This window comes from Motacilla alba, chromosome 11 (assembly GCF_015832195.1).
Source record: "Motacilla alba alba isolate MOTALB_02 chromosome 11, Motacilla_alba_V1.0_pri, whole genome shotgun sequence".
Classification (NCBI taxonomy): domain Eukaryota; kingdom Metazoa; phylum Chordata; class Aves; order Passeriformes; family Motacillidae; genus Motacilla; species Motacilla alba.
In genome coordinates, this window is record NC_052026.1 from 12,981,432 (window position 1) to 13,007,763 (window position 26,332).

The 26,332-nt window shown below is 41.5% G+C and overlaps 1 protein-coding gene across 7 annotated transcripts in view; it reads left to right on the top strand.

Moving 5' to 3' along the window:
• NUP93 (nucleoporin 93) overlaps positions 1 to 26,038 on the top strand; it is a 78,761-nt gene extending 52,723 nt beyond the window's left edge. For 5 of the 7 annotated variants that reach the window (XM_038147984.1, XM_038147985.1, XM_038147983.1 and 2 more), the window contains 17 exons: positions 3,876 to 3,950; positions 6,089 to 6,178; positions 7,493 to 7,632; positions 9,710 to 9,842; positions 10,820 to 10,977; positions 12,380 to 12,545; positions 13,323 to 13,416; positions 14,500 to 14,691; positions 14,919 to 15,045; positions 15,158 to 15,230; positions 15,560 to 15,604; positions 17,079 to 17,195; positions 17,782 to 17,900; positions 19,793 to 19,910; positions 20,284 to 20,367; positions 21,077 to 21,205; positions 25,800 to 26,038. In XM_038147984.1, the coding sequence (XP_038003912.1) occupies positions 3,876 to 3,950; positions 6,089 to 6,178; positions 7,493 to 7,632; positions 9,710 to 9,842; positions 10,820 to 10,977; positions 12,380 to 12,545; positions 13,323 to 13,416; positions 14,500 to 14,691; positions 14,919 to 15,045; positions 15,158 to 15,230; positions 15,560 to 15,604; positions 17,079 to 17,195; positions 17,782 to 17,900; positions 19,793 to 19,910; positions 20,284 to 20,367; positions 21,077 to 21,205; positions 25,800 to 25,910 (1,971 nt within the window). In that variant the 3' untranslated portion in view covers positions 25,911 to 26,038. Of the gene's footprint in view, positions 1 to 3,875; positions 3,951 to 6,088; positions 6,179 to 7,492; positions 7,633 to 9,709; positions 9,843 to 10,819; positions 10,978 to 12,379; positions 12,546 to 13,322; positions 13,417 to 14,499; positions 14,692 to 14,918; positions 15,046 to 15,157; positions 15,231 to 15,559; positions 15,605 to 17,078; positions 17,196 to 17,781; positions 17,912 to 19,792; positions 19,911 to 20,283; positions 20,368 to 21,076; positions 21,206 to 23,636; positions 23,885 to 25,799 lie in introns of those variants that run through there. The other 2 variants (XR_005258247.1, XM_038147988.1) reach the window with 2 other exon arrangements.
• The last annotated feature ends 294 nt before the right edge of the window (positions 26,039 to 26,332 follow it).

The window sequence follows — 26,332 nt, forward strand, 5'->3', positions numbered from 1 at the left end:
GCATATGAGGGTGATGAATAATGCATCTTTACATGCACAGGGTTTGGTGTGCAAGTGAGGCTGAATGCTTGGCTGAGTGCAAATGAAGGAGGACTCCTTTGAAAAGCAGCATCGTTTGGCTAAGTGAATTTAAAAGACAAAAATGTCATGGCAGTGCAGCTAAGCTGCAGCTTTGAGAAATGGATAATATTTGGAATAAATATTACAGTTCTGAATAATGTTTTGGAAAGAATAAAATTCAGGGCAGAGAAAAGCAAAGGTGGTTGAGAAAAACAGCACAAGCCATGTAAGCAATATCAGACTAGAGATACAGCAAGATTTGTGTGTGTGCACGTACACTTCTGCAGTCCTTTGTGCATTCCTCACTTTTCTGCTTTTCCTTTTGCTGCTCCAGTTAAACTTAGAACCTGACCTGTTTTGAGCACATTTTCCATTATCTTTTTTTTTGCTTGAAACTTCGTAAGTTCTGACTTGCCAGCAAAGGATATCCTTCCCCCTCCCCACTTCCCCCCCTCCCCGTTAGTTTGTAGGGGGGAAAATCCTTCCCTTCTTGGGAAGGATTGCCTGAGCAATCCATTTCTGCGATTCAGGGGGAGCCCTGGAAGTGGCCCTCTCCCTGCTGACTCACTGCTTTAGTTTTCCTTTTGAACTTTCCCTTTAGCACAGCCATGTGATAGTTCAGTGAGCTAGTGCTTTCTTGCAGTTTAATAATTCAAAGGTGAAGCCAGAATGCACGCATGAGATGGGAAAAAATAGGAAATAAGCTTGCTTCCATGGCTCTTTTTCCATAGGAAAGGAAAGTATAAGAAAATTAGGACAAATTCTAGATTTCTTGATTTGTTCTTTTTCCTGAAGTGCCAAGTCAGTAAATTTAAAGAATTTAATTTCAGTGTGGCAGTTCTCAGCTGCGGCAGATAGTTAAGAACTGTTTCCTAAAGCATAATGGTTAAACTAAAATTGGAGAAAGGAAAGGAAAACCCAACCTCAGAGCAGTTATTTCTTAGTGTCAGGCGTGCACTTTTGAATTCAGGTTGTTACCTGAATTGGTTTGAACCCGGCAGTCACACACCAGTCTCTGGAGTGGCAGCCACGAAGGTGCTCTTTGGTGCTGCAAAGCAGAAAAAGGAACAGATTCACAAAACAAAGCCCCAATCCCCGTGTGTCTGCTGCTTGGGCACTGGCTGAAAGTGACACTAAGTCACTATGTACTGGTCTTCACTTGATTTAGGAGGTGAAACCTCATCAGTAATTAATGACAACGTCCATAATTTAGCATTTCTTAAAATAACTCTGCATTTTATCTGGCGCGGCGCAGGGAAGGGCTGCAAAGCTCTATTTCTGCCATGGTGTCTGTTTCCCAGGAAACCTGCTTTAACAGTTTCTTTGTTCTTTAGAACAAAGAATTTGTCGGGTTTTAGGTGGGTTTAAAGGAATTTGTGTCAGATGATTTGGCAATGAAAGAAAAATGCAGATGCTTCTGAATATCAGTACCCACTAAGAGGAACTGTGAAGAATATTTTTAGTGTAAGTTCAGTTGCAGAAAGAAAAGTGAAATTGCTTTTGGGTTTTTTGTAAGGCATTTTTATAGAGCCTGAGGTCTAAATGCACCTGCCTGATTTTGTAATCAGGTTAAACATTATTTAAATAGCATTATTAGTGAGAAATTAATGAAGTAATAAACTAATTTCAGCCATTTTAAAGGATTGTTCAGGTTCATCCTTGGTACCTTCATTCATTTCTATTTCATTATATTAGGGACAAACACTGCTGAGTATTTTTAATTCTGTAATCAACTGTTGTATGCTGTGCAGAAACCTGTAACTACAGATATCACAAAGCTCTTATAATTTCTTGATAGAGGTCAGTGCCCTTATCTTCATGTATAAGTTCCCAGCCAATGCAGAACAGTTTCTTGGCCATTCCAATTGTGTAACTTTTTTGTTTTTAAATTTTAACTTGTGAACACTTTACTGATCAAAACTCCTGGACTGGGACAGTGAGTAGTAGTTGTCTTTGTAAGGACACATGCTCATGAGTGTAAGAGAGGTCTTACCCGGTAGAAGATATTCCAGGTTAAACTAATACCAAAAGAAAATTAATTTGGGAATAACGGAGAGAATGTTCAGTGCAAAACTGATCAGTAACATATCTGGAAGTTCATTTGTTTGTGTTATTTCAATTTGAAATTGGGATACAGTTCCAAAAAAAAGCAAGATTCTCTTGAAGACTCTGCCAGTATTTCATCCTCATTTGAAACAAGAAGTTGAATGATGGCACCATCTGGAGAAAAGCTGTCCATTTCTGGATCTCTTCCGGAAATCCACACGAGCCAGGTCATGGCAGGAACATTGCTCCTGCCGTGCTGCAGTCTGACAGGTGTCAGCAAAGCTGAACTCTAAAGCTGATTAAACTGGAAGTGAAAACAATGATTTTCCTATTGCATTTGGGCTTTATGTTGTTTGTACAGGCAGCAAGTTGGTCACATTTAAGTGAATTCTTCCAGGCAAGACTAGAGCACATCCTTTAGCAGTTCTTGGAGGTGATCCTGTCTGCACTGTAAAGTACTGACATTCTGGGTAACCAGTGTAAGAAGCAGTAAAGCTGTTTGACCATATTGCTTAGGTGCCCTGTAACAGCTAATGAGGATGTGCAGCCGGTTGTAACTGACTTTGATGGTAAAAAGCTTAATTTTTAAACTCTGCAGATGTACCTGCCCTTTCTCGGAAAAAATTACTGATTCCAGTTAAGATGAATATCCATGGCCTTGAGTTATATGGTAACAAGCTTGAAAACCTTGCTATGCTGAAAGCTTGTCTGTTCCTTTTTGCTTGCCCCAACTATGTCAGTTGGCTTCATAATAAATATTATGCTTCTGAACTGAGCTTGTCTTGCTTTGATCTTCAGACCAGCATGGCTTCTGAAGCAGCTGATATTAAAGGACTGTTTATCTCAAAGGCATCTGTCTTTAAAATGATTGTACTTTATTTTTCAAACTCAAGACTTGCAGTGCTGATGCTGAAATGAAGAATTACATTCTTTTAGAAAACAGGAAATGGCAGAGAGCATTGCTCAGAGTATTCTTTCTTCCAGAGTATTGAACATGTATGTTCAGTGGTGGCTGTACTGAGAACATACCTGTGCCTTGGAGTAAATACTTAAAATTGCTTTATGCACCAATATATTATTGTGGCATGTTGTATGATGAGTTTTATAAGAGTATGAATTTTGTATGCCATGATTCCATTGGCTGTCTCTCCCTGCTCTAGGCTCAAAATATCTCAGTCCTGGCATAGTCTCTGTGGGTAAAAAGACTATTTTTTTTCAGGTCAGGATATTGCCAGCATACTTCCTCTTGCAGCAGACCAGCAGTGGGGCACTTTCCAGCACACAATTGAATGCTGCAGTCCTATTTTATGTCTATATCATGGTACTGGGACAAAACTGGAGTATCAGATCTGCCAGATTGGATCTATTTGAGCTCGTCTGTTGAATTCTATATCCTTGCTGTGATGGAGGTTCAGAGTAGATGCCTCACAGCGAGACATTGACAAGAAGCAACCTTTCAAGAAACAAAAGCAAAGAATTAAAATTATAAGGTGCTACCAAGAGACGCTGATGTCCTAATTCTAGAGAGCTAATGGTTGGTTTGTGCGCTGAATAAGGAGGATTTCTGTCCCTTTAGAAAGTTTAAGCTATATTGTGAAGATAATGGGGTATTGCAGTGCGACTGCATTTTTCTCTGTTGATGGTTCAAACCCCTGGTTTTAGTTCTGTCAGGAACATGGTTTTGCTGTTCTTTAGGAGCAGATATATTGGTAAAGTGCATGGTGGTAATTCTGTACTTCATATCATCCTATTTGCTTCTCATTCAACAGCCCAGCTATGTCGGGGAGGTGGGTCCTCCAGGTCGCAGCTCCATGGACAGTGTGGAGATGGCATATGCTCGTCAGGTGAGTGGAAGTGAAAAAACTTCATTAAACACTGTGTTCTGCATGGAGAGAGACAGGAAAGATAAAGACTGGAGCTTAGTGTAAAAGAAAATATGGTAGGTAAAACATGAAAATATCTGCCTAGAGATAAGATGCTATTGACAAACACATAAATCTTGAAGTTTTTAGGAGCATACTCACCTGTTTGCTACAGGATATTTTTTGTCAAAAAGAGATCCCGAGCACCATATATGACTGTAGAAAGCATTTATGCTTGTTCAGTAAACTGAAATTATTTTAATTTTTTGGAAGCAGTTTTTTTTAGGATTTGTGTCAACGCATAATTATTTACAAATGAAGGCTTTATATTCCCTTTATTTTCATATGTGGAAGATAATTTTTCTCATGTATATGTGTAGGCAAAAATATGCTGAAGTGTTAATCTTGATGTTTGTTGAATTATATCCTATTTTAATGACATTGGTTATGAGAAGCTTTAGTGCATCAGCTATGAATTATTATGTCTGGTAGCATTAGACTCCCTCGGAAAATTTTCAGGGAAAACTGATAAACCTTTACATAACCAATTTGTTACTGTTGTTATTTGAGATTATCTGTTTACCAGCACTGTTGAGAACAAAATGAAAGAAAGGACTTGATTTTTCAAAATGGAATATGTGAAACGATTTTGCTTAATTTGCACACAATTATTGTTATTGTGTGCTTTGGCTCAGTCTGCACTGAGGCAGAGAGCAGCTTCTGCATCTGTTTTCCTACATCTGCATTCAGTTATGGTAGCTGGGAAGAAACTGGTAGCAAAAGGTTCATGGTTGTGCTGATAAAGTGTACATTTGATTTAGTGGCTCTTAACAGTTTGTAAATTTAGTTAATATCTACTGTAATATACCCACAGTAAATGTCTTCTTTAAAGCATAACTGTCTGTGCTTTGAAGCCATCAGTGTTTCTCCTTGCTGCTTTTTGGGTCTGGGAAGCCCAGTCTCTCCAGCACTCCTGGCTCTGGGGTAGCTGTGGAGTCACCGTGGCCAGGGGGCCCTTGTCAGGGTCACAGGCTGTACACAGACTGCCGCAGTGTGCCCTGGAAATGTGGTGGTTGTGGCCAGGCTTCTGCTGCCAAAGCACTTGGTGCAGTCACTGCGTGCTCCCAACAAGGGCTCCAGAGAAGCTGGCCTGGCTCAGGTGTCCTTATGTCAGCCTGCTGCAGTTCAAGAATAACCCAGTGTCAGCAGTCTGTGAGGGGGCTCCTGTGGCTTCAGTGGGGAGTTGGGAGACCTGGAGGTCAGGCAGGAGAGCTGGAGATCCATGCTGCTTCTGTTTATCAGCAGCCATGAAATGTGTTTTAATTACAGTGAAGTGATTAATTGTTCTTCGTTGATAGTTCAGACTGTCTCACGGGAGCACGGTGACATCCACAGACACGTTTCACTGGTGCTGCATTCTGTTTGCAGTCCTGAGCTCTACATCTTGTCTGCACCCTGGGCGTGCTGTAGTAGTGCTGCGTGCCAAATGGAGTTGAAGAACAGTGGCGTTGCCTTTCTAGTATTGAGGATTATTATTTTTGGACATAGTGGGAGGTCTTTGGACAGAGAGTAGAATAAACAATAGTAGACAAAGCTCAGTTAAGATCAAGAGTTAAAACTGGGAGGTGTGTGTATATGTTTAAGGGCAGGCTCTGAAAGGTCAGATTTCTGTTCATTTCCCTGTCTCAGATTTCCCTGAATACTGCCACAAACCAGCAAAATCCTGTTTGTTTCACATCAGCAGGTAGGAGGCTGCCATGCAGGGGAATATCACAGCCATCCGTTTGTCAGGTCACTTCTGAATCTTTGTCCTTCAGCAATTAGCTGCAGTTAGTCTAACAGGGCATTCAGCACAGTGTTCTGCCGTTCCAAACCCCTGAACAGCTGGGCTGCTGCTGGCCTTGGGGCAGGCCTGGGGCTTTGAGGTGGTGTGCAAGCTTGGGTGATGCTGATGCCCATTCCTCTACCGTGGGGTTGAAAGTGACTGATGTGGGAGAGAAGGAGAGGGACTTGCTGGGAACACTGGTTTTGAAGCCTGATTTAGATTTTGCTGCTGTGGCTGAGGATGGAATGGAGCATAATATGTATTGTTAAGCATGCTTATTTTAATTATGTTCTAGATTTATATTTATAATGAGAAGATAGTGAATGGACATCTGCAGCCTAACCTGGTGGACCTCTGTGCTGCTACTGCAGGTCTGGATGATAAGGTACTGCCAGTAAGTTAACATAAGGAAATGTATTTAAGCTGTTTTCAGGCTGTGATTAACAGCCTGCTGACATCAGGGGGAAAAATACTGATATTGCCAAAAAAAATTGCTTGGCTCCACAGAAAACACAGAGGCAAATCCAGAATTTTCTCCAGTACAGCAGGCCCCACCTGCGGTGAAGTTGGTCATGGTGAAAATTTCTTAACACAGTGAGGAAGAAACAAACCAAATAAACTGTTGAGGGAAAAATTTCTTTTAACTTTAAATAGATTCTGTTTTGTTTGGTTTACAAAATGTGGTCTCTTAATGTCCTTTGAAGGTATTTAGTTGGGGGTAAAGGGTCTTCAATCAGACTCTACTAGAGCCAAAATAGGCTCTCATAGCAAATCATAAAACCCCTAGGATTGACTTTATATCAATGATCTGCCTGCTTTCCTTTTCTTCTGTTCCTTTAATTGTGTTGCCTTGATCCACCCTAAAAAAGAAAACAAATGCACAAACCTTGGAGAAATGCCTGGAGGAGAATACTGCAGCAGGGTCAAGCTGTGAAAAAACTGTGCAAATGGGGAGAGCAAAAAGCTGCTCAGAAGCTGAGAGGCAAACCCTTCAGTTGGATCTGAATTACAGATGTGCATCTTCACTCTGAACAGCTCTGTTTGTTTTGCAAGGGACAGCACAGGGAGTTCCAGTGTTCTTGCTGCTTTGAAGCACTGAGATCAAAGAGCTGCCCTTGCCCAAGTGAACAGTGCTGTTAGTTCTCAGTATTTTGCCATTTCAGCAGGGATGCCCTAGTCCTGTAAACACTGATGCGATCTTGTCCTTGTGAATACGCAGATCTGGATGGTTTTCAACCTTTATTTATCACTGAGCCTTTGTCCAAGTGATCAGTGTCCTTTTAGTGCTTCTTATCACAGCTGATCACACAGCTTTCCAACAGCAGCCAGAGCCATTGCTTACATGGAAAGCTGATGTATATTGAGTGGGAAGTGTGAACTAGAAATGAGACTGAGTACCAAGTACCCAGCCTAGTTTTGGAAATAGTTGTCAATTTTTGGGAACAATTGCAGGTACAACATTTATGGCCATCTTCTTGCACAAGAATTATGCAAAAAAGCCTGTAAAATTTGAATTCTGTTGGACAGAAGCAGCTTACCTTCATGACTGTGTCCAGTGTCTCCATTATAAATCTAAACTGACATGAATTACTCTTGTGTTCTTATGCTTTTCTTAAGCATCAAAACACGATGTAGCTCAGAACAGTGTTGCTTGTTCATCTCTGTACTAATTGCTGAGGCATGGAATGCCTTTTTACAGAACATCTCAGAGATGTGGGCCATGGTGAAACAAATGACCGACGTCACCCTGGTCCCTGCCAGCGACGCCCTGAAAGTCAGGACCAACATGGAGGTGCGCATGGAGTTCGTGAGGCACGCTCTGCACTACCTGGAGGAAAGGTGAGATGGGTGCTCTGAGTACACACTGATAGAGTTCCCCAATAAGAAGCCAGAATGATTTTGTAGTGCACTTAGAGTCAGCTACCTCTTGCTGCTCACACATATGTCTCCTGCCTGTCTTTTATTGTGCAGGGCTTAAAGCAGCAACTTAAATAAAAAACTGTTCTAGTTTAACAGTGTTCTAGTTTAAAAGGCCTTGAATCCATGGGGAGATTGTTTAGAAGATGCAAAGACTTTTATTCTTTCTTCTATGTTGCTTATAAATATTCTGTATATGTATGGTGATAATGTGGAGGTTTTTCACTTGAGGAAAGTGATCTGTTTCTCTTCTGCAAAAGAACATCCTCTTTTCTAAATGCTCCCTTTCTGATTGCTGGTTGCTGTCAGCAGCCTGTGAGGATGGCATGGGAACAAACCTGGTGCAGTGAGTCAAGTTCTGATCATGCCATTTCTTCACTGAAAAGTTTTTGGAAAATGTGAAGAAGCAGAAGTTGAGACATGCAGCAGTGATTTTCAGACAAAGTGGTTTGCTGTGTGTATTAGCAAGTACCATGGGGGCCTAAGCTCCTTGACTGATAGAGTTCTCAGAGAGCTGCAGGGTGTGAAGCTGCCCAAAGCCAAATGCCCGTTCTCTGCACATGTGGATGGATATTGCAGTGTCACTTTTCTAGGAGCTGCAGTGTGATGCCAGCAGGCTCTTCCAGCCTGTGCAAGCAGTATCTGCAGGGTAGTATGTGGGCATTTGTTAGGGACACAGATTGCATCGGAGCACGGACAGCACTGTGCTCTGACACAGCACTGTGGGAAGAGATGCTTTCACCTGGCACAGCCTCTCCTTGGCCCTGGCAGTTGGTTGTCACACCCCATCAGCACTCAGTGTCACCCAGGAGTGGTGGCAGCTGCTTCCTGTGCACAGAGGAGCTGACACATTGGAAGGATCTTCTGTTCCCAGTTCCTCAGTCTCAGCAGAGTGCAATGAACCAGTGACTCTTCACCTGATTTGCCACATATCCAACTTGCTAAATGTTCACAGTGCCATTACTGCTAGCTGAAGTTAGGAGTTAGTTATGTGTAGTACTTTCCCAGTGCTTCCAGCTGTGGAGATTGGGCCTCTCAGGCTTGGTTTTTGTTGGTTTTTTTTGAAACCTTGCCTAAGCCCTGTGCCTTGCTTCATAGCTTTTCTTCCCTGGTGGGAATTGGCTAATGCTAGAGTGCTGCCGTGCCTCACCAGCCCCTCACTCATATATGGAAGAGATGTAATGCCACTCACAGCTGTTCATACATTAGATCCTTTGGAACAACTCTGATCTTAAGCCCTGAGGAACATGCACTTGCCTCAGCCATAATTCTAGTTATCGAGATACTCTGATACCTGCTTATATAGTCTTTCAGATTTCTGATGGCACACAAGTCTAATGTGCTGCAGAGAAACAAAAAGAACTTAATGTCATTTATTGATGCTGCTTACTTAGATCTTCCTTCAGTGTACAAATTTTTGAGACTCTTGCTTCTAAACACGAGTATTTGTTAAATTGATTTGCCTTGATTAAATGCTTTGATGGGTTAGTTTAAAACATTTTCTTAAAGCTGCCTTTACCAATTATTTCCCTAAATTCCTTTTTTCTCTGGGATTTTCTTCTGGTAAGTCCATAGCCCTGAGGCTGATATTTTTCCATAGGGCAGGGAGGAGAGACAAACACATCTGTGGTATTTAGCTGTTCTTCCATGATAAGATTAAAGAGTTAAAGTATTAGGGTGGAAAGGCTTTTTGCCAGTTAATATATTTGAGTTTAACTTAGTACTACGAGAATCTAATAAGAGGAACTTCATAATTGAGAGCTGAACCTGGAGCAGTCCACCACAGACTCCAAACCTGGTGTCTTCTGAGACTGCTAAATACAAGGATCTTCCCAGACTGACCAAGGTTTGTGCCTCATTCTGTTGTAATAATTATGTTCAAACATCGAGTTAATTTGCTTTAAATTGTTAGTTCTGTCGGATCTGAAGGGCAGTGGATGTTTTTGTGGCAGGTGTGTCTCAGTCTGTTCATGTTTGTTTTGCTTGTGTTGTGTTTCAGTTACAAAAATTACACTTTTGTGACAGTCTTTGGGAACTTGCACCAGGCGCAGCTGGGTGGAGTCCCAGGCACCTACCAGCTGGTCCGCAGCTTCCTGAACATCAAACTCCCTGCAGCAGTCCCTGGTCTGCAGGTAGGGGCAGCACTGTCAGCCTCGGAGCTCGAATAAGAGCACAGATCTGTTCACCCCCTGCAGAGGGGGAACCAGGGCAGCCTCCGGTGGCTTTTCTATTGTTTAAGCTGCTTTTAGGGTAGCAGGCTCTTACTCCTCTAGAATTTTTCACTAGGAAAATGGAAGATGGCAGGCAAAATCACTCTGGAGTTCAGACCTAGTCCCAAAGCATGGTTGGGTGCTCAGTAGCTTGAGTTCTGATTCTAGAAATTATGGTGTCTTCTGGTCATCATCTTAGAAATCAACAGGCAAGAATTGAAATGCATTATGATGGTTCAAAAAAGCAGTAACTTAATCTCCCTGTTTTGCTTTTTCTCTTTTTTTGCATTTATTATAAGATGGTGAAACCATCACCAAATGTGTAATGAATTCATATGAATTAGCCTGGGCCTTTTATTTAGGAATCTGAATAAAACCTTTCTTACCTGCATGTAATAAAATGTGCATAGCTGTGCATCTACAACATAATCAGATAGGCACTCCAGGTTGAAAAATTAGATATAAAAGCTAAGTGAAGAAATAATAAATTAGAACATTGGAGCACGCACAGCTAAGTCTAGCTGTCTCTCCTTACCTGCCGAGATCAGTGATTAGTTGGATATCTTTCAGTGAAAATGTTTTTAATACCTCGGTGGCCTAATCCAGATCAATCTCCTGTGTGGGGAGGATATCATATGCTATTTCTGGGATTCTCAGAACCTCCCTCAGAACTGAAATCTGGGCAAGCAGAAGAGAATCACACCTATCACTGCTGAGATGTGCACGGCTTTGCCATGACTTAACCCTCATGACTTCTGGCTTCTGTAACAAACAGAATTTTTTACCAATATGAGTGTGGGTATAAGGGCAGAAATAATGAATCAGGCAAAGGATAAAGAAGAATCATTCAAATATGTCGCTTTTAAGAAAAAATAAAGAATGTACTACTTTCTTTTCAGGACGGTGAGGTGGAGGGCCATCCTGTGTGGGCACTGATTTACTACTGCATGCGCTGTGGAGATCTGACTGCAGCCATGCACGTGGTGAAACGGGCTCAGCACCAGCTGGGAGAGTTCAAAACCTGGTTCCAGGAGTACATGCACAGTAAAGACAGAAGGTAATTGGCAACTAGGAAGGATCTTTGTGAGGGGTGGGAATTGCTGTGGAGTAGTGAAATTATCAATGGTTTGGTAGAAATACAAAGAGCTCAGGTCTCCTCTGGTGGTGGTGGTTGCCTGAGGTTTGTATTACCTACCTAAATTACATGTAGAAGTTTGCATATTTTAATTTGTGGCTTTGAAGTTGAGAAATCTCAACAGGGAAAGAGTTGATTGAAAATATTCAAAAATTTACATTTCAAAAAGAATACAGTGTGGTGTAACTGTACTTTTGACAAAAGGATAAGCCCAGTGTAACAGTGGGATATGGCATACAATAGATCAGATTTAATCTGCTGTCTTGAGTCCTGTTTCTTTTTATTTCCCCTGTTGCTTATTTTAGCTGAATTTCCTTTGGGGAACACTTTTTACTACACCTGTTTTCATAAGAATGCCACACAGGAAAAGCAAGCAGTGTTTGTTAGGGGCCTTTAGAGGCCTCACTCTCACATCTTTCTTGTGTTTATTCTCCTCTTCCAGTTTTTGCTGTCCAGCACTGGACAGAGGCCATTGGCCAAACTGCTGCTGATGTGGTTGCAAAGTGGTTAAGCATAAAAAATAACTAACCAAGCTAACAAAATAAACTGAAAGGATAACAATCCAAGTGCCTTTTACCAAGTATGGCATGCCATGGTATTCTTCTGTAAATCAGCCTGTTTTGTAGAGAGTATCTAGGAGTGCTCATTGTATCAAGGTTGTTGCAGAAACCTTGTTGAAGGTACTGTCACTGTTTTCATTATAAACACTTTTGAGATGCAACATAATAGATTTTTTTTGTTTTTATTACAGCTATGAAAAAGTGCTCTGCCTACGGATTTGACAAACAATGCCTTAGTCTAGAACACTTTATTGATTAAATTCTGTAAAATTCTCAACAAGAGGGGTTGCAAGAAAAAAAAACAATGACAAAGAACATTATGACAGTGTTTAATAATGATGAAAGTGTCTCTCCTGAAAGACCTCATGGTATAATGACCTACTCACTTGTTAGTGACTAACAAAGACTTACAAAGATGTTGTGAGCTCTCTTTTTCTGAAATGATGTAATAGCAGAGTCAGACAAAAATAGCTCATCTGCCACGGTATTATTGTACCCCTAAAGAGACTGTCGTATGTGGATTCTTTCCCTGCAGTGGGCATTTGAAGATGATCCCCCATAACTTTATTTATGTGTTTAAATTAATGTGTGCAAAATTTTTACCTTCAGATATGAACTGGAAATGCAAGAAATATTGGCCAGTGCTTACTGTTATTATGACTTTGCTGTGGATATACACCTATTTACATTCATTTGTATCCAGGTTTCCTCATGTAGGGAAAATGGGTTTCATGTCTTTTCCTTCAATCTCTTCTTTTCCTTAGACTGTCTCCTGCCACAGAAAATAAACTGCGTCTTCATTACAGACGGGCTCTGAGGAATAACACTGACCCCTACAAAAGGGCTGTTTATTGTATTATTGGCCGTTGTGACATTACAGACAACCAGAGTGAAGTTGCTGATAAAACAGAAGATTATCTGTGGCTAAAAGTAAGTTTGGTGTTGGGATGATGGTGTTTGGTTTTTCTTTTTGTAAGAACAGATCTAAACGGTGCCACATTTCTCCACTGCTCTGCTACCCTTCCTGCTTCTAGATCTGGTGTTTTGCATCAATGTAGTGCATGTGACCTGACCTTGAAAATAGTGCAGGGCTGGAAACCTGAATCCCAGGGCTGCTCTGTTACCCTCTGTGCTATCAGGTGTTAGTTTGGGTACAGTTGTCTTTGGAAGTGTCATGTTCTTTATTTGACACTGATCTTTGTCACCTGTTTTGCAAACAATATCAGCTTGCTACAGTGAGGAATCTTTGAATTCTCCTTCCTGGATGTCTGAAATGTCAGTGTGAGTTCACCAGAGAGAATGCTGTCATTGTCTCTGAAGTCCTTACAGTTTTGGCAAGGGCATGATAGATACTAATTGGTACTTGTTTCTCCTCTTTATCAGAAAAAGGGTGGTAGAATTATGTATTTGTTACTATTGTATTTGTGGCAAAAAATGCTGCTTGAGAGTGTTCAGAGTCCCAGTGTCAGAGTTTGCTGCTGTGGATGGATACAGAACCCTGGGGTTATATCTGCATGGATTTCAGCTGTTGCTGCCTTAGAGGTCTTTGCTTCCCAGCAGTGGATGGAGCTGATGTTGTGACCAGATGCAGTTTCTAGTCAGTCGGTCAAACCCTAGAAGGGGCTCAGATGGCATGAATCTCTTGTAAGTGCATTGCTTGTGCAAGGAGAAATATCTGTGCTTCTCTTTTTTGGATGTGCTTTTTAGCTGAACCAGGTGTGTTTTGATGATGGCGGCGCGAGCTCCCCCCAGGACCGGCTAACGTTATCACAGTTCCAGAAGCAGCTGCTGGAAGACTATGGTGAGGAAGCACAGGGTGCTGTCTTACTCGGGGCTCTGCTTTTCTGCTGAGGACACTTTCCAGTTGTTATTACACAAACCCCAGATTGCACAATAACCCTGCAGCTCTCCACTAGTGACAGGCATCTTCTCTCCATGGACAGTCTGCTTCCCTGGAGTCGTGGCAGATTTCAGTAAGACATGATGAATGAGTCCCGTGTTTTCCCAGCAATCCAGAGAGTTAATATTCATCTGTGAGCAACACTGCTGCTGTTTCTCCTTTATCCATTAAGTGTGGGTTGCTTTCTCTCACCATAAATATGCAAAAGTCCTTTAGCAGAACTTCCAGCTTTGGAAATAAAGAACAGAAAAGCAGTCACTAGCTAATGTAGGCGTGTATTTCCAAGCTTTTCCACTGTGTGGATCTGGTCTTTATCTTTTCCCTTAAATTAGTATTTCAAGCCAATTTCTGGGGACCCAAGTCACAGTTCCTTCCATTTAAGAAGGTTTTAAGAACATCCACAGAATACATTTTCCTGTAATTGTCTTCTAGTCAACCAAAATTAAGTCACTTGGAACTGTCCAAGACATACTAAATTTGATGCTCCATTGCCTTCTAGTTTGTAGTATCACTCACACTCAGATAATGTGTGTGAGATAAAATGTGTGGAAAATAAATATAATTGGCTACTCTTGGTGTCACTGAGTAGGAAAATCCAGGTTCTTAACATTATTTGTACCACTTGTCATAAGTATAAATGAAGACAAAAAGTTGTGGTCTTTAGAGAATCTATCACAGTTGGTCAGAGTTGATGGTTTGTTGTCTGAAAAGAATAAGGGAACTTTTCTGAGTAACTGTTTATTCTGTTTCACTTTTTGAATATGTCTTTATGCTGTGGTCCTTCGTTATAAATCGGCAGTGGCACAGTTGTAGATGAGCTGCTGATGTGTGGTTAGGAATTAGTTTTGTGCACTGTGTTTCTTTTGGCTGGCACCTGATAAACAGTAATGATGCACTGTGACAGGAAGCATACACTGTCAGTCATCTCTGACTGCAAAATCACAAAAATGATATGAAAATGCTACGTGTTGTGTTTTTTTTCAGGTGAATCACATTTTGCCGTGAACCAGCCACCGTTCCTCTACTTCCAAGTGTTGTTCTTGACGGCACAGTTTGAAGCTGCCATTGCCTTTCTGTTCCGGACAGAGCGCTTGCGCTGTCACGCTGTTCATGTGGCTTTGGTCCTGTTTGAGTTAAAATTGCTTCTGAAAGCATCTGGGCAGAGTGCACAGCTATGTAAGTCCTATTTACTTTACAGTAAAGGAATATTCTCTTAGCCCTCAGAGTACCCTCTAGAAACTGCAGGTCTGTGTGATTAATCAAAGATTTATCAGAACAATTTCATGGAAGTTAATTGTTTCAGTTGCATTAGAGCTATGGGTCGTGGTTCTGACTAATTTGAGATGAAGATCAGCATTTTCCTGGCATTAGATTCTCTGACAGTGCTGTTTCTGACGTTGCAGTAAGCCATGAAGCTGGTGACCCTCCTGGTGTCAGACGTTTAAATTTTGTGCGGCTTTTGATGCTTTACACCCGTAAGTTTGAATCAACAGATCCAAGGGAAGCTCTGCAGTACTTTTACTTTCTCAGGTACGAGCTAATAGATGTCTTTAGATATTCTCCTAGTTATTACTGCTTTATTGTTCTTATCTGGAAAGTTCTCAGAAACAGGAGTACCTTTCTCCCTCTCTTTATTTTATAGGAACGAGAAGGACAGCCAAGGAGAGAATATGTTCTTGCGTTGTGTTAGTGAAATAGTAATTGAAAGCCGAGAGGTGCGTTTGGCCATGTTTTGCCTTCCTCAGTTAAACTGAAATTCATTTCTTCTTTAAAATCTTTATTAGTCAGGACAGTCTTAGAGTTGCTTACTCTTTCTGCCTGTTGCAGACCCAGATAAGAGAAGATCTTGCAATGGCCTTACGTTTAAGACATTTAATCATATCTTTTTGCCTGTTGTTTAGTTAACAATACTTTTTATATTGGTTACTGTTTTTCATTCCATTACTGTGTCTTTGTACTTAATAAATGTTTCTGAAATATGTGCAATTAATCTCTCTATTTTTGTTTCCTCTTTTTTTCTTACTTTACATCTATGTGCATATAGTTTGATATGATTCTTGGAAAGCTGGAAAAGGATGGTAGTAGGAAGGTGAGTTCACAAGTTATATTTTATATTAAAAGTACAACCTATGTATGATTTCCAAAGTAGTCATTAGGCTATTTGGCTTCTCTCTGTTTTTTACTAGCTAAATTATTACTGTGTTTGAATACATTCAAGTTCTCCCAGTTTGAGATCCTTTTACAGAATAATCTGTAACTTGCCCTAACAAAAGACAGGTCAGGAGCTGCAGGGCAGGCTCTGTTCCTCTAGACAGCTGGTGTAACTGAGGAAACAAATGGCATCAGGTAACTTTAGTGAGGTCAGAATTTCGTCTTCCCAGCAGGAAATGGAGTTTAGTTTAGGTGGGTGTGTGAGGGTGTTCTGTTAACCGAGGTGTGCATGTGAAAATGATTTATGACATCCTCATTCACCTCACAGAAGAAATGTATTGCAGTCCTTGAAAAATCCTTGTCATTAAAGGAGCAAGGGCTAACAGACCACAAGCATAGCCACTGCTGATCTGACCTTCACACAGGTGAGAGTAAGTACTGGATCAAAGTTCAGCCATTTTTAGATGTGATGGATTTTACTTCCAGTGTAAAAGCAGTTTCCTAATAGTAAAATGTAAGATGTCACAGTCAGAAGATAAAGGAAACCTTAAGATTTTACGTGCAAACAGGAGAGTGCATACAAATGATTAAAATTTTAGATGATCAATGAAGTTTTGCTGTGGCAACTTTGGAAGATTTCTGTGTAAAGCAGACTGAAGAATCATTTACATCTTAATTTTAAGATTAGAGCTCATCCTGCTGTCAAAAATAGAGGGGTGAAGTTATTAGTGGTAGGAATTGCTTTTAGATATCTTTATTTTCTCATTTCAAAAGCAGTGAGATTACATACAAGAGAACAAGGTAACTTCGTAATTTACAAATATTTTGTTGTTACAAATGTTTTGTTGTTTTGTTGACTTTCTTTTGTGTGAAACCAACAATTTTAAGTTTAAAATAAATTCTTCTAGATGATATAGTCTTATTTTTGCATCCTCAGCTACAGTAATTTCCAGATATTCTTGACTTTTTGATCTCTTATTCTACATGTTAATTATTTGTTCTAAAATTCTTATTGCCCTTTCATTTCTCTGTGTAAGATTTCACTGCCATGCCAGTATAAACAAACGGCATCCCTGGAGCCCTTGGAATGCCGTGTGCTGAAGTCTTTTGTGTTTTCTTCTCTGTGTCATCAGCAATTAACAGCTCAAACTCTTGAGTTATTTTATCTGGGTCATTTTGAATGAATTAAAAACCAAGCATGTCTTGGTGCTGACTCCATTTAGGAGAGAGTCCCTCTTGCAAGAGCTCATTCTATTTTTAATGTCTCACTTTTGCACATTCCCATGGAAATGTACAGGCCATTCCAATCTTAAACCAACATGTAAAATATTCATTGCCTTGACAGAATATTCTGGAGTGTTTGAGCCTTCTGATTCCTCTTTTCTCCTTTCATTTTTGTCTCGCCTCTTTAGCCTGGAGTGATAGACAAGTTTACAAGTGACACAAAATCCATTATTAACAAAGTGGCTTCTGCAGCAGAAAATAAAGGATTGTTTGAAGAAGCTGCAAAACTCTATGACCTTGCAAAGGTATGTGTCTTGTGTGCTGCCTTATATACTTGGTTCACCTTTTTTCCTTCCAAACATTCTACCTGTGATTAGGAGGTTAAATTTCATCTCAGAGATTGAATTGCCCTTGTTCAAGCAACTTATTTCTGCTGCTGGAAGAGCAGAGCTATAGGCTGCATGAAGAGATGTTTTCGTTAGCACACCCAGGTGGATTGCACTCCAGGGATTCTGATTTAGGACATTTAGGACATGATTTAATTCAGTCTATGCAGTTATTTACCTGGAGTGTACTCTTCCAATTTCATAGATGTTGAGCTGAAGTCTAAAATGGTTGGTCTTTATACTGAGTACTTTTGTTTCCTTTAGAAATAGAGGTGGATACAACCATAAGCACTGTTTTAGAGAAAAACTAGGGGGAAATGGTTTTTCTTGTGACCCAGCAGCATTATGTTGCTTGTAGCTAATATGATTTTGACTCTTTGTGGGAGGGAGGTGGCTCTGGGCTTGCAGTAGGCACCACTGCATGAGACTTTTCTGCTTTTTCAGTGAGATTAAGACACCGCATTTCTTCATACTCCTTTTATTTGTGTAACTTTACTGCCAACAGAACCCTGACAAAGTTTTAGAGCTGATGAACAAGCTCCTCAGTCCAGTTGTTCCCCAGATCAGCACTCCCCAGTCAAACAAGGAGCGTTTGAAGAACATGGCCCATTCCATTGCTGAGAGGTAAGACTCAGGTAAGGGCAGGACTGGGTGATTCACCTCAGCATGACCTGGCACTGTCAGTGCTGTGGGTGTTAGTTCCTGGTGTTGTTTCTGCAGGCTGGACTGTGGCATCCACAGCAGTATATTTAGAAAGACAAAGAAGGGGTCAGAATTTACTCTGTCCTGCTCGTGATGGCTTGTAGTACTGAAACCAGAAATCTTCAGGGGCAGGTCAGGTAAATTTGACAAGAAGTTTTATCTGTAGGTGAATCAGGATTGCCAGCTGGAGATGGAATCTGTTAAGGAGCAATAAATACCGTGAATTGTATGGTTTTTATTATTTTTAAAGCAAAATATTGTAACAGTTGCTGAGTTGTTGCATGCAATTCACTTGCTTGAAATAATATTAAGAGAGAGCTACAAACCCAGTAATTCTGAGTTGTAACAATAGTTCAGGAGCTGTCTGAAAACTGCTGCTTTAATGGAAGCTAAAAAGGGAGTATTTAAGATGAACTGTGTACAGTTACATACATTAGCTGTGTATGGCTAATGCAAGCAGTGGGCCTCGTTTCCACAGCCTGTTATATTAATGCCAGGTACAGTGTGGTGTCCAGAAAGAAAGGAAGCAACTGAAAGGAATGTCCCTTGCCATGTCTGTATACTAATTAGGGTTTGTGCTTGAGAGACATCAGTGCTCAAGATTCATTAGCAGCTAGAAGTTAGGAATAACCTGATTCTGAAAAGCTGTAGCTGCAAAATGTGCCCATGATTTTTTTAAATCGTTCATCTTGTCACAGTGACTGCCAGGGACAATTCCTGTGTTTTACTGGAGCAAAATGTGGATTCCTATGAGAAATGCCTTACTGGTTTTTATCAACCATTGAGCTGCAAAGAGAATAAAAATAAACCAAGCCCACTTGCTGTCACTTTGAAATTGGGAAGACAAATACAGAAATTTATTGATTTCCGTCAGAGGCCTTTGCCTTTCTTCTTTTGACAAGTGGCATTTGCCAGTCACTCCTTCTAGTCAGCCTTTCCTTCATTTGGGCAGGCTGGGATCAAGTGAAAATTGGTGCCGTATTGACTTGGTGAGAGACTGATGTGGTGGCAGACATTAAAGAGAATTAAATCTATGGCTTGAGTTAAAGCTTCAGCAAAGGCTGTAATGGGCTTTTTTGGTGTGCTACATGCTTTTATCTGTCTGAAAGCACTAAATACTGCTGTGCAATAATGCCACTTCACAGCTGCACACCTGCGTGATTGCAAAGCCAGAGCAATTCTGACTAGCACATCTTCTTGCCAGTTAAATGTAAGACAGGGCTTTTCCATGTGTCCTGTCCCCATGACAGTGCTGTAGGGATGCAGAATTCCTCCTGTGTGTTCTTGTGATGCTTTTGGAGCACGGGAGACACCCAACAAAAAGGCAGAACAGCTTCTTTGTGCCCTCATGCAGTTAGGAGTGAGAGCAGGCAGCCCTCCAGTTCATCCCAGAGCCAGTGTAGCTCCCGAGAGCGTGCAGGAACTCTCAATCCATCTCTTAAGTCTTAACTTCTTGCCTGAAGCAGGCAGTTGTGCTGGAGGATTGTCTGCTGTAAAACAGCGTGTTAAACATGCTGGTACAGAGCTTGCCTTGCGGGTCTCTGCTGCCTGGCACTGTTTCCCCATGAATGTGGGAAATGTAAACATTTTAAAGGAAACAAATGCTGGATTTGCGAAATTGGAAGTGATTAACAGTGTTTTTAAAAAGCCACAACCTGTGAAAATTCTGCCTCTAGGTTAAGGAAAATGAAAGCTGTCCTTTGTTAAATGCCCTCTCTCCTTGAGTTTGATGTCTCCACTTCCAAGAATTGCAAGGGCACAGTTATAAGCAGTTGCCATTTTGCACAATAAAATTGTAACACAATTTCTTTCAGGTACAAAGCGCAGGGGATAAGTGCAAAGAAATCCATTGACTCCACGTTCTACCTTCTGCTAGACTTAATCACATTTTTTGATGAATATCACGCTGGTCACGTTGACAGGGCCTTTGATGTAAGTTTTAAGAGTTCTGTTTGAAGTGTAGCCTTCCTAATGCCCTTGAAAGCCCAGAATGTCTCAAATAACATCACTTTAAAAATGTTATTTAATGAGTTAGAAGGGACTGCAATGCTACAGGAATTTTAAAAGGTGTTTCTTCCCTGTTGCTTGATAAACAGGATGATCTTCCTGGAGCTATTTTGTAGACATTGAACAAAATATTCCTGTTGCTTAACAAAGTGAGGAGATAAACCAGTAAAGGACAATGAAATTATTTCTCTTGAATGGAAACAGAAGCATTTCATTAACACTTCAAAAACACCCTTTATTAATATATGGTACATAGAATGCTGATTATCTGTCCTGATTCCTGCTTTTCTTTTTGAAGATTATTGAGCGCCTGAAGCTTGTACCTCTTAGCCAAGATTGCGTCAAGGAGAGAGTCACTGCCTTCCGGAATTTCAGCGATGAAGTAAGTCATGCCTTGGGTTTAGCTTCCTAAAGCCTTTTGCTTTGTTAAAAGGATCTTAAAACCTTGTCATCTCATCATTCTTATTCTTTAGCAGAGAAAAAGGATGAGATTATTTTGATTTCATACAAGTATACTCTTGGCTTGCAACTTTTTCTTTTTAATGCTGCTCTTTTGAGCACTGGAATTCCCTACCCAGAAATCCTGTCTCCATTTTGAAGAAGGTATCTGCAGAGCTGAGTCTCCCTGAACTTACTGAGTTTCATTCAAGAATTCAAAATATTGAAAACTTTTAACTTGCTGGTAACTTAGTTCTTCCATGCTCTCAATGGTCACTAAGCATTTGTAGGGTGTTTGTTTCCTTCCCTCTAAATCACAGGAATTACTGGATTTCTGTATTAGCAAATGAAGCATAGTGGAAAGCTGTCACTGCTCTTGAACTGTTTTAACTGGAGTGACACTTCTTTTTTAGGCAGAGGTTGTGTGTATTTGGGTGCTTTGGGTTTTATCTGACCTGCTGCTATAAAACATGAAGGTGCAGCCATTGGGCGTGCCTGTCTCAAAGCTCTGGGCAGTTTCTGCTGGATGGTGCAGTCATAGCAGGGGTAACCATTACACCTCTGACTGTTACAGGAATCTGTATAGTAAGACTCATGGTTCTGTCAACCTGCTTTTGCTGCAATGTGTCTTTTTTTCTCCCTTTTTCGTGTAGATCAAACACAATTTATCTGAGGTCCTGCTTGCGACCATGAATATTTTATTCACCAAGTATAAGAGGATGAAAGGCACAAGCCCAACCACTCCTGCCAGACCCCAGCGGGTAATGGAAGACAGAGATTCGGTAAGAATATAATTCTCACTGTCTGACAAGTTTTCCTATATCCTGTTCTGCTGGTTTCAAGAGATTGGGCTTCACATAACTGGGAATCTCTAATGGCCTTGGTTTTGGCTTGCTCAGTTACTTAGAGTCCTGGTTTATTGAGCTTGTCCAGTTACTTAGTCTCAAGGCTGGTCTCTGATGCCTTCAGCTTTGTAAAGAAAGGTTGGAACTGGATGATCTTTAAGGTCTCTTTCAGCCTAAGCCATTCTTGAGTCTATGATATTGCTTTAAATAACATTGAGCTAATGGAGATATTACATCTGTATTCATCTCCTAGCAAGAGAAAACAAGTGTCCACTTTGCTTCTTAGTGGAATCTTAGATAGTAAAGCAAATGGGAGCAGTGCAGTGTCTCTAGGATGGTGATGTTGCTGCCTTGACAACTGAGCTGTTGCTTTTTAAGCACTTGATTGCCACTTCTTTCGTTTGAGTAAGTGCCCATTTCTGCTAGAATGGCCTTCCTTGACTCTTCCCCTCAGCTTGCTTCTGTAGTGATGCAGGCCAGCATTTTCCAAGTGTTCTTGGGTGAAACACCAAGATGCTGGAGCACATCCCCTTGGTGAACACCAGCATTGTTCTGCTGCCCCTGCAGGGAGCGGGCAGCTTGCAGCACTCTGGCTGCTGTTGCAGCTTGCAGCAGTGCTTGGTGTGGCTGCTGTTGAAATGCATGACTGCAGTAGGTTTGACTTCACTGCTCCAGCTGCTGCAGAGGCATTTCCCCAAGCCACTGATGGGAGCCTCCACCTCCAGCAATCTGCAGAATAGGCAGCATTTAAATAGCACAGCCAGATTTGTGAGCACTCACCTGCTAACACGTGGGGTAGAGCAAAAGGGTTCACAGCTTAATTCCAGCCAGCTTTGGTCTTGTAACTCTTAATAAGTTAAAGCTGCTGCAGGAGCTTGAAACCAAGGCCAAACCATTCATCCTATCTTAACATATTAGAAAATAAATATCAACTCCTTTTGAGAGTGAAAAATGAGCTTGGGCCATAGCCAGCTTTATTCCAGGCTTTAGTCAGCTACAGAAGTGCCTTTGATCTGTAAATTGTAATATTGGTAAAAGTCTTAGTAGCATTTTAAATTACATAGTAAAATAAAAGGCTTAGGTAATGGTACAGCTTTTGTCTTGGGGCACAGCCTGCGAGGCAGGGATCCTGCCTCACAAGGGTGCTTGTACTCTAGATTAGCAGAATGGAGAAGGGTGCACACTGCCTGGGCTTCTCCCACCTTAAACTCTGCATGTGTGAAGAAGTCCCAGGCTGACACAATCTGTTGTTACCTGCTGTGTGTCTTCAGAAGGTTGGCACTGAGCAAAGAGTGCCTTAGCTCCTTGTTTTCCAAGTGAGCTGGTTGTTTTGATTTTATGATTTCAGTCTTATGCCTCATGTAGAAGGATTTACCCTCTCCATAGGGGTGGGGTGCTGTCAGTTCAGGTGTCAGTTCAGGATGAATACCGTGGGCTGATTGGGGATGGGATTAGCAGCCTTGCTGGCAGAGGTTTGTGTGGAAGGAGGCCACCATGATATTGTGTCATATCCACTACGTGCTCAGTGTCACACCACTTCATAAATGTGCTCTGCACTCTCATGCTATCACAGTTGTTGAGATGAACTGATGTTGTACCTTGCTAAAAACACTTGAAAGTTTTCTTTATTTCAGGATTCAAATTTTGTTAATCAAGCTCCAGGCCTTGTGATGGGATCTTGTGCAGCAGGGTGTCAGTGATGCTGGGAGCACAGGGTTTGAGTCACTGATCTCTGGCTGCCCTGTGCAGTACAAGCTTTGCCATCAGAGGGGACAAGTGTCCATTGCCTCTGCTGTCAGGGAGGGGATAAGAGAACAGCTGTGGGACTGGAGTGTCACAAGGGAGCATAAATCTGCAAATGTAGGATTAGCAGGAGAAGAAACCTACCACTCTGCATGACCCTGATGAATTTCTTCCAAGACTGCAGGAGCAGGAATTTAGATTGTTTCAGTTGGGAGGCAACCGAGGCAATTTTAGTGGTGTGAAGAAATGAGGTCATTACAGATGTGAGGAGAGAGCTGTTCCTTCAGCAAAATCTCATTCACCTGGACAGAGATGGCAGACATGAGCTTCAGCAGGCTGTGCATGACAAGAATTTGTCTCCTGAACTTCCCTGGGAGAAGGGCAGCTTTTCCATATTCTCTGGGGAAGCAAATCTGTGGGGAAATCAGACCCTTTCAGAAGCTGTAACAGTCTTGGCACATTGCCCAGTAGACAATGCAAGTGAAAAATTACCTTCCCTTGAACAGCTCTTTGAAATCCCTGGCTTTTCTTTAGATCCATTGGAACAGGCAGATTCAGATCCCTCTGTTCATCAGAAGAAAAGGTAGTTGCTGTTTGTAACTGAGGCTTATTCTACACTCCACAGCAGGGAGCAGTGTCCCCCAGAGAGGCAATGGGAGCCCTTGAATCTGTCCTCTGGTGCCAAGCACTGCTCTGCCAACCACCCTGAGTGGGACCCTGCTGCTGTGGGTGAGACTTCAGCAGGAACAGCATGGACCTGGCAGCACGGGCAGGATGGAGGGGAGTAGTACTGCTGGAAGCCCCCCTGAACCCAGTAATGCTCTCTGCAAAACATCTCCTGTCCCACTTTGGAGGTGGACTAGAAAAGAACAGGTTTGGGGTCAGAGCTGGCATTTCTGCATTGTGTTTATTTCAGAATGAAATCACCCAAACTGTGTTTTAGGTGTTTTTTCTTTTATGTATAGAATTAATTAGTTTTGGGAATAAGGGAACAAAGTCCTGTCCCACTTGGCCTGATCCAGTTTGTCAGATTTCAGGCAGAGATTGCAGGGAGCCCAGCCTGCAGTCCTGGAAACCGTGGCTGTGGTGACAGCCCTGACCCAGATGCTGTGAGTGCATGACAGCAATGTCATAGGCTCCTCACCCCAGTCAGGGGTGGTGAACTCTCTGGAGCAGCCCAAAGGCATTATCTTGGCAAAATTAGGTCATGAATGGAATGGAATTAATTTTTTTAAATTATCTATGGTCTTATTTAAAATTGCAAGTGACTGTAGTGTTCATTAAGTAATTACAGCCAATAGAACATCTAGACCTCCAGGCTGCTCTTAACCTCTGCAAACCTCTGTTTGTTCTTCCCAAAGTATTGTTTTGATTTTTGAAAATAGACCAGCTCTGGTATCATTCCTACTGTAAAGGTAAAGAGAACAGTAACTCACACCCCTCCTCAACCTTTCTTAGTCATGGCGAGAGTTTTTGCCTCTGAATACTTTTAACTCCAAAGTCAGACACCTTGACATGCTTTTTTTTTTTTTCATCTACCACCTGTTTTGACCTCCACTGAAAGGCAGCAGCTCAGACATGATTACACAGCCTCACTGTCTAACACATTTGGGAGCAGGCTGGGAAACACTGACTGGAACAGAATGAGTGATTTCCAGGCCACCTTGTCAAGTTGCCAGTCAGGTGGTGACTGACAGCTTGGGAGGGAAACTGTCCTGGGAGATGTTAGCAATTAGGTCAGTCTAGGGAAAACTCTCACAGCTTTTCCATTATCAGCCTCCAGAGTTTCTCCGTGGCTGTCGAATAACAGACTGGTTTAACATCACCCTGAAAAAGGGGTGGAATTGGCCAAAGAGGCATCAGGGATGGTGTTATAACAGTTCCCAACCTCTTGGAGTCGGCTTCAGTCACTTCTCAGTTTGCAAGTTCCTGCTATCAGATTTACCATCCACACACCAACAGCAACCTAAAAACCTTTGGCTTTCCCTGCAGTCAGTCGGTGAAAGCAGGATTTGAACAGTTGGATCTTCCAGTACAGTAATTTTGAGATGCTTAATATTTAAGAAGAAACCCCTGTTAGCAATCAAAGCAGTCTGAACAGTTTTCTACAAAGATTTGGGTTTTCTGTATTCTCTTGACTCCTACCCGTTATTGGAATGACTTTCCTTTTACTTTAATAACAGTTTTAACAAATGAAACAAATTATTCCTGAAATCCTTCAGCTGTTCTGTCTTCTGCTGTGCAAGGAGGAGTTTGGCTGCTTTGGGCAGAGGTCTGAGTGGGCTTGGTGCCTCTGCTTGTGTTGTGTTATTGGCAGGAAGAGCCTGTGAGGAGGTTGGTATGTTGCAGGGTGATGCTGGAGATCTCCGGGTGTGCGTAGCATCTCTGATTCGTTTCTAGTGCTTCTGCTTTGAGAACATTAATGCTGCATTTCAACAGGATCAACTTTATGTTTTGCAAGGTGGGAAGGAATCCTATTGCCCTGGCAAAGCCCAGTTCATGCAGAAATTACAAGATTGCTGCGGCACAACAATGCCCCACATTGCTGAAAATGTTTTTTCTTAGGTATTTTCAAATAAGATGGGATTATTTTTTAAGCAAAAGGGTAACATGACATGCTTTTAATGGTTGGAAAGGGAATAATTGGATTTTCTTCAAAATGCAGGGGCTCCTTTTCTGGAGAGCAGCTCTGAGATACAAAGATTACATGTGTTTGTTTGAAGAGTATTGTGTGGTATCTTTTTTTTTCAATACTAAAGTAACTGTACTTTGTTTTTCTCATTTTTAGCAACTTCAGTCTCAAGCTCGGGCACTGATAATGTTTGCTGGGATGATCCCATACAGAACATCGGGGGACACGAACGCAAGACTGGTGCAAATGGAGATCCTTATGAATTAGCAGGGCAGCTTTGGCTGGGGTTGCAGCAGCCTGTGCCTGTCTTTAGTACGTTCAGAGGGCCCATGGGACCAGTGTCATTTTGTATTCTGTATTTTTGTTGATGGAAATAAATTTCTTTGGTTTTGATATTTGTTTTTGACATTTTAATTTTCACTGGTTCTTGTGTTTTTATGTTTTTATTCATTTTATTTTCGATTGGTTTACATTTAGAAGTTTATTCTTAGTTAGTTAATAGGCTATGCAGAAAAGCAGTCATAGCTCTGCAGTAGTGACATGAATATGGAATTTTATAGCAGAAGAGGAGATGGAGAAGAAAACTTTGATTTATTGCTCAATGTACTTACAGCTGAGAAACTTCAGGGGGTTTAGGATGCATGTTAAGTGTTGAAAATGTGTCTGATGCCCCAGTCACCCCCGTGACT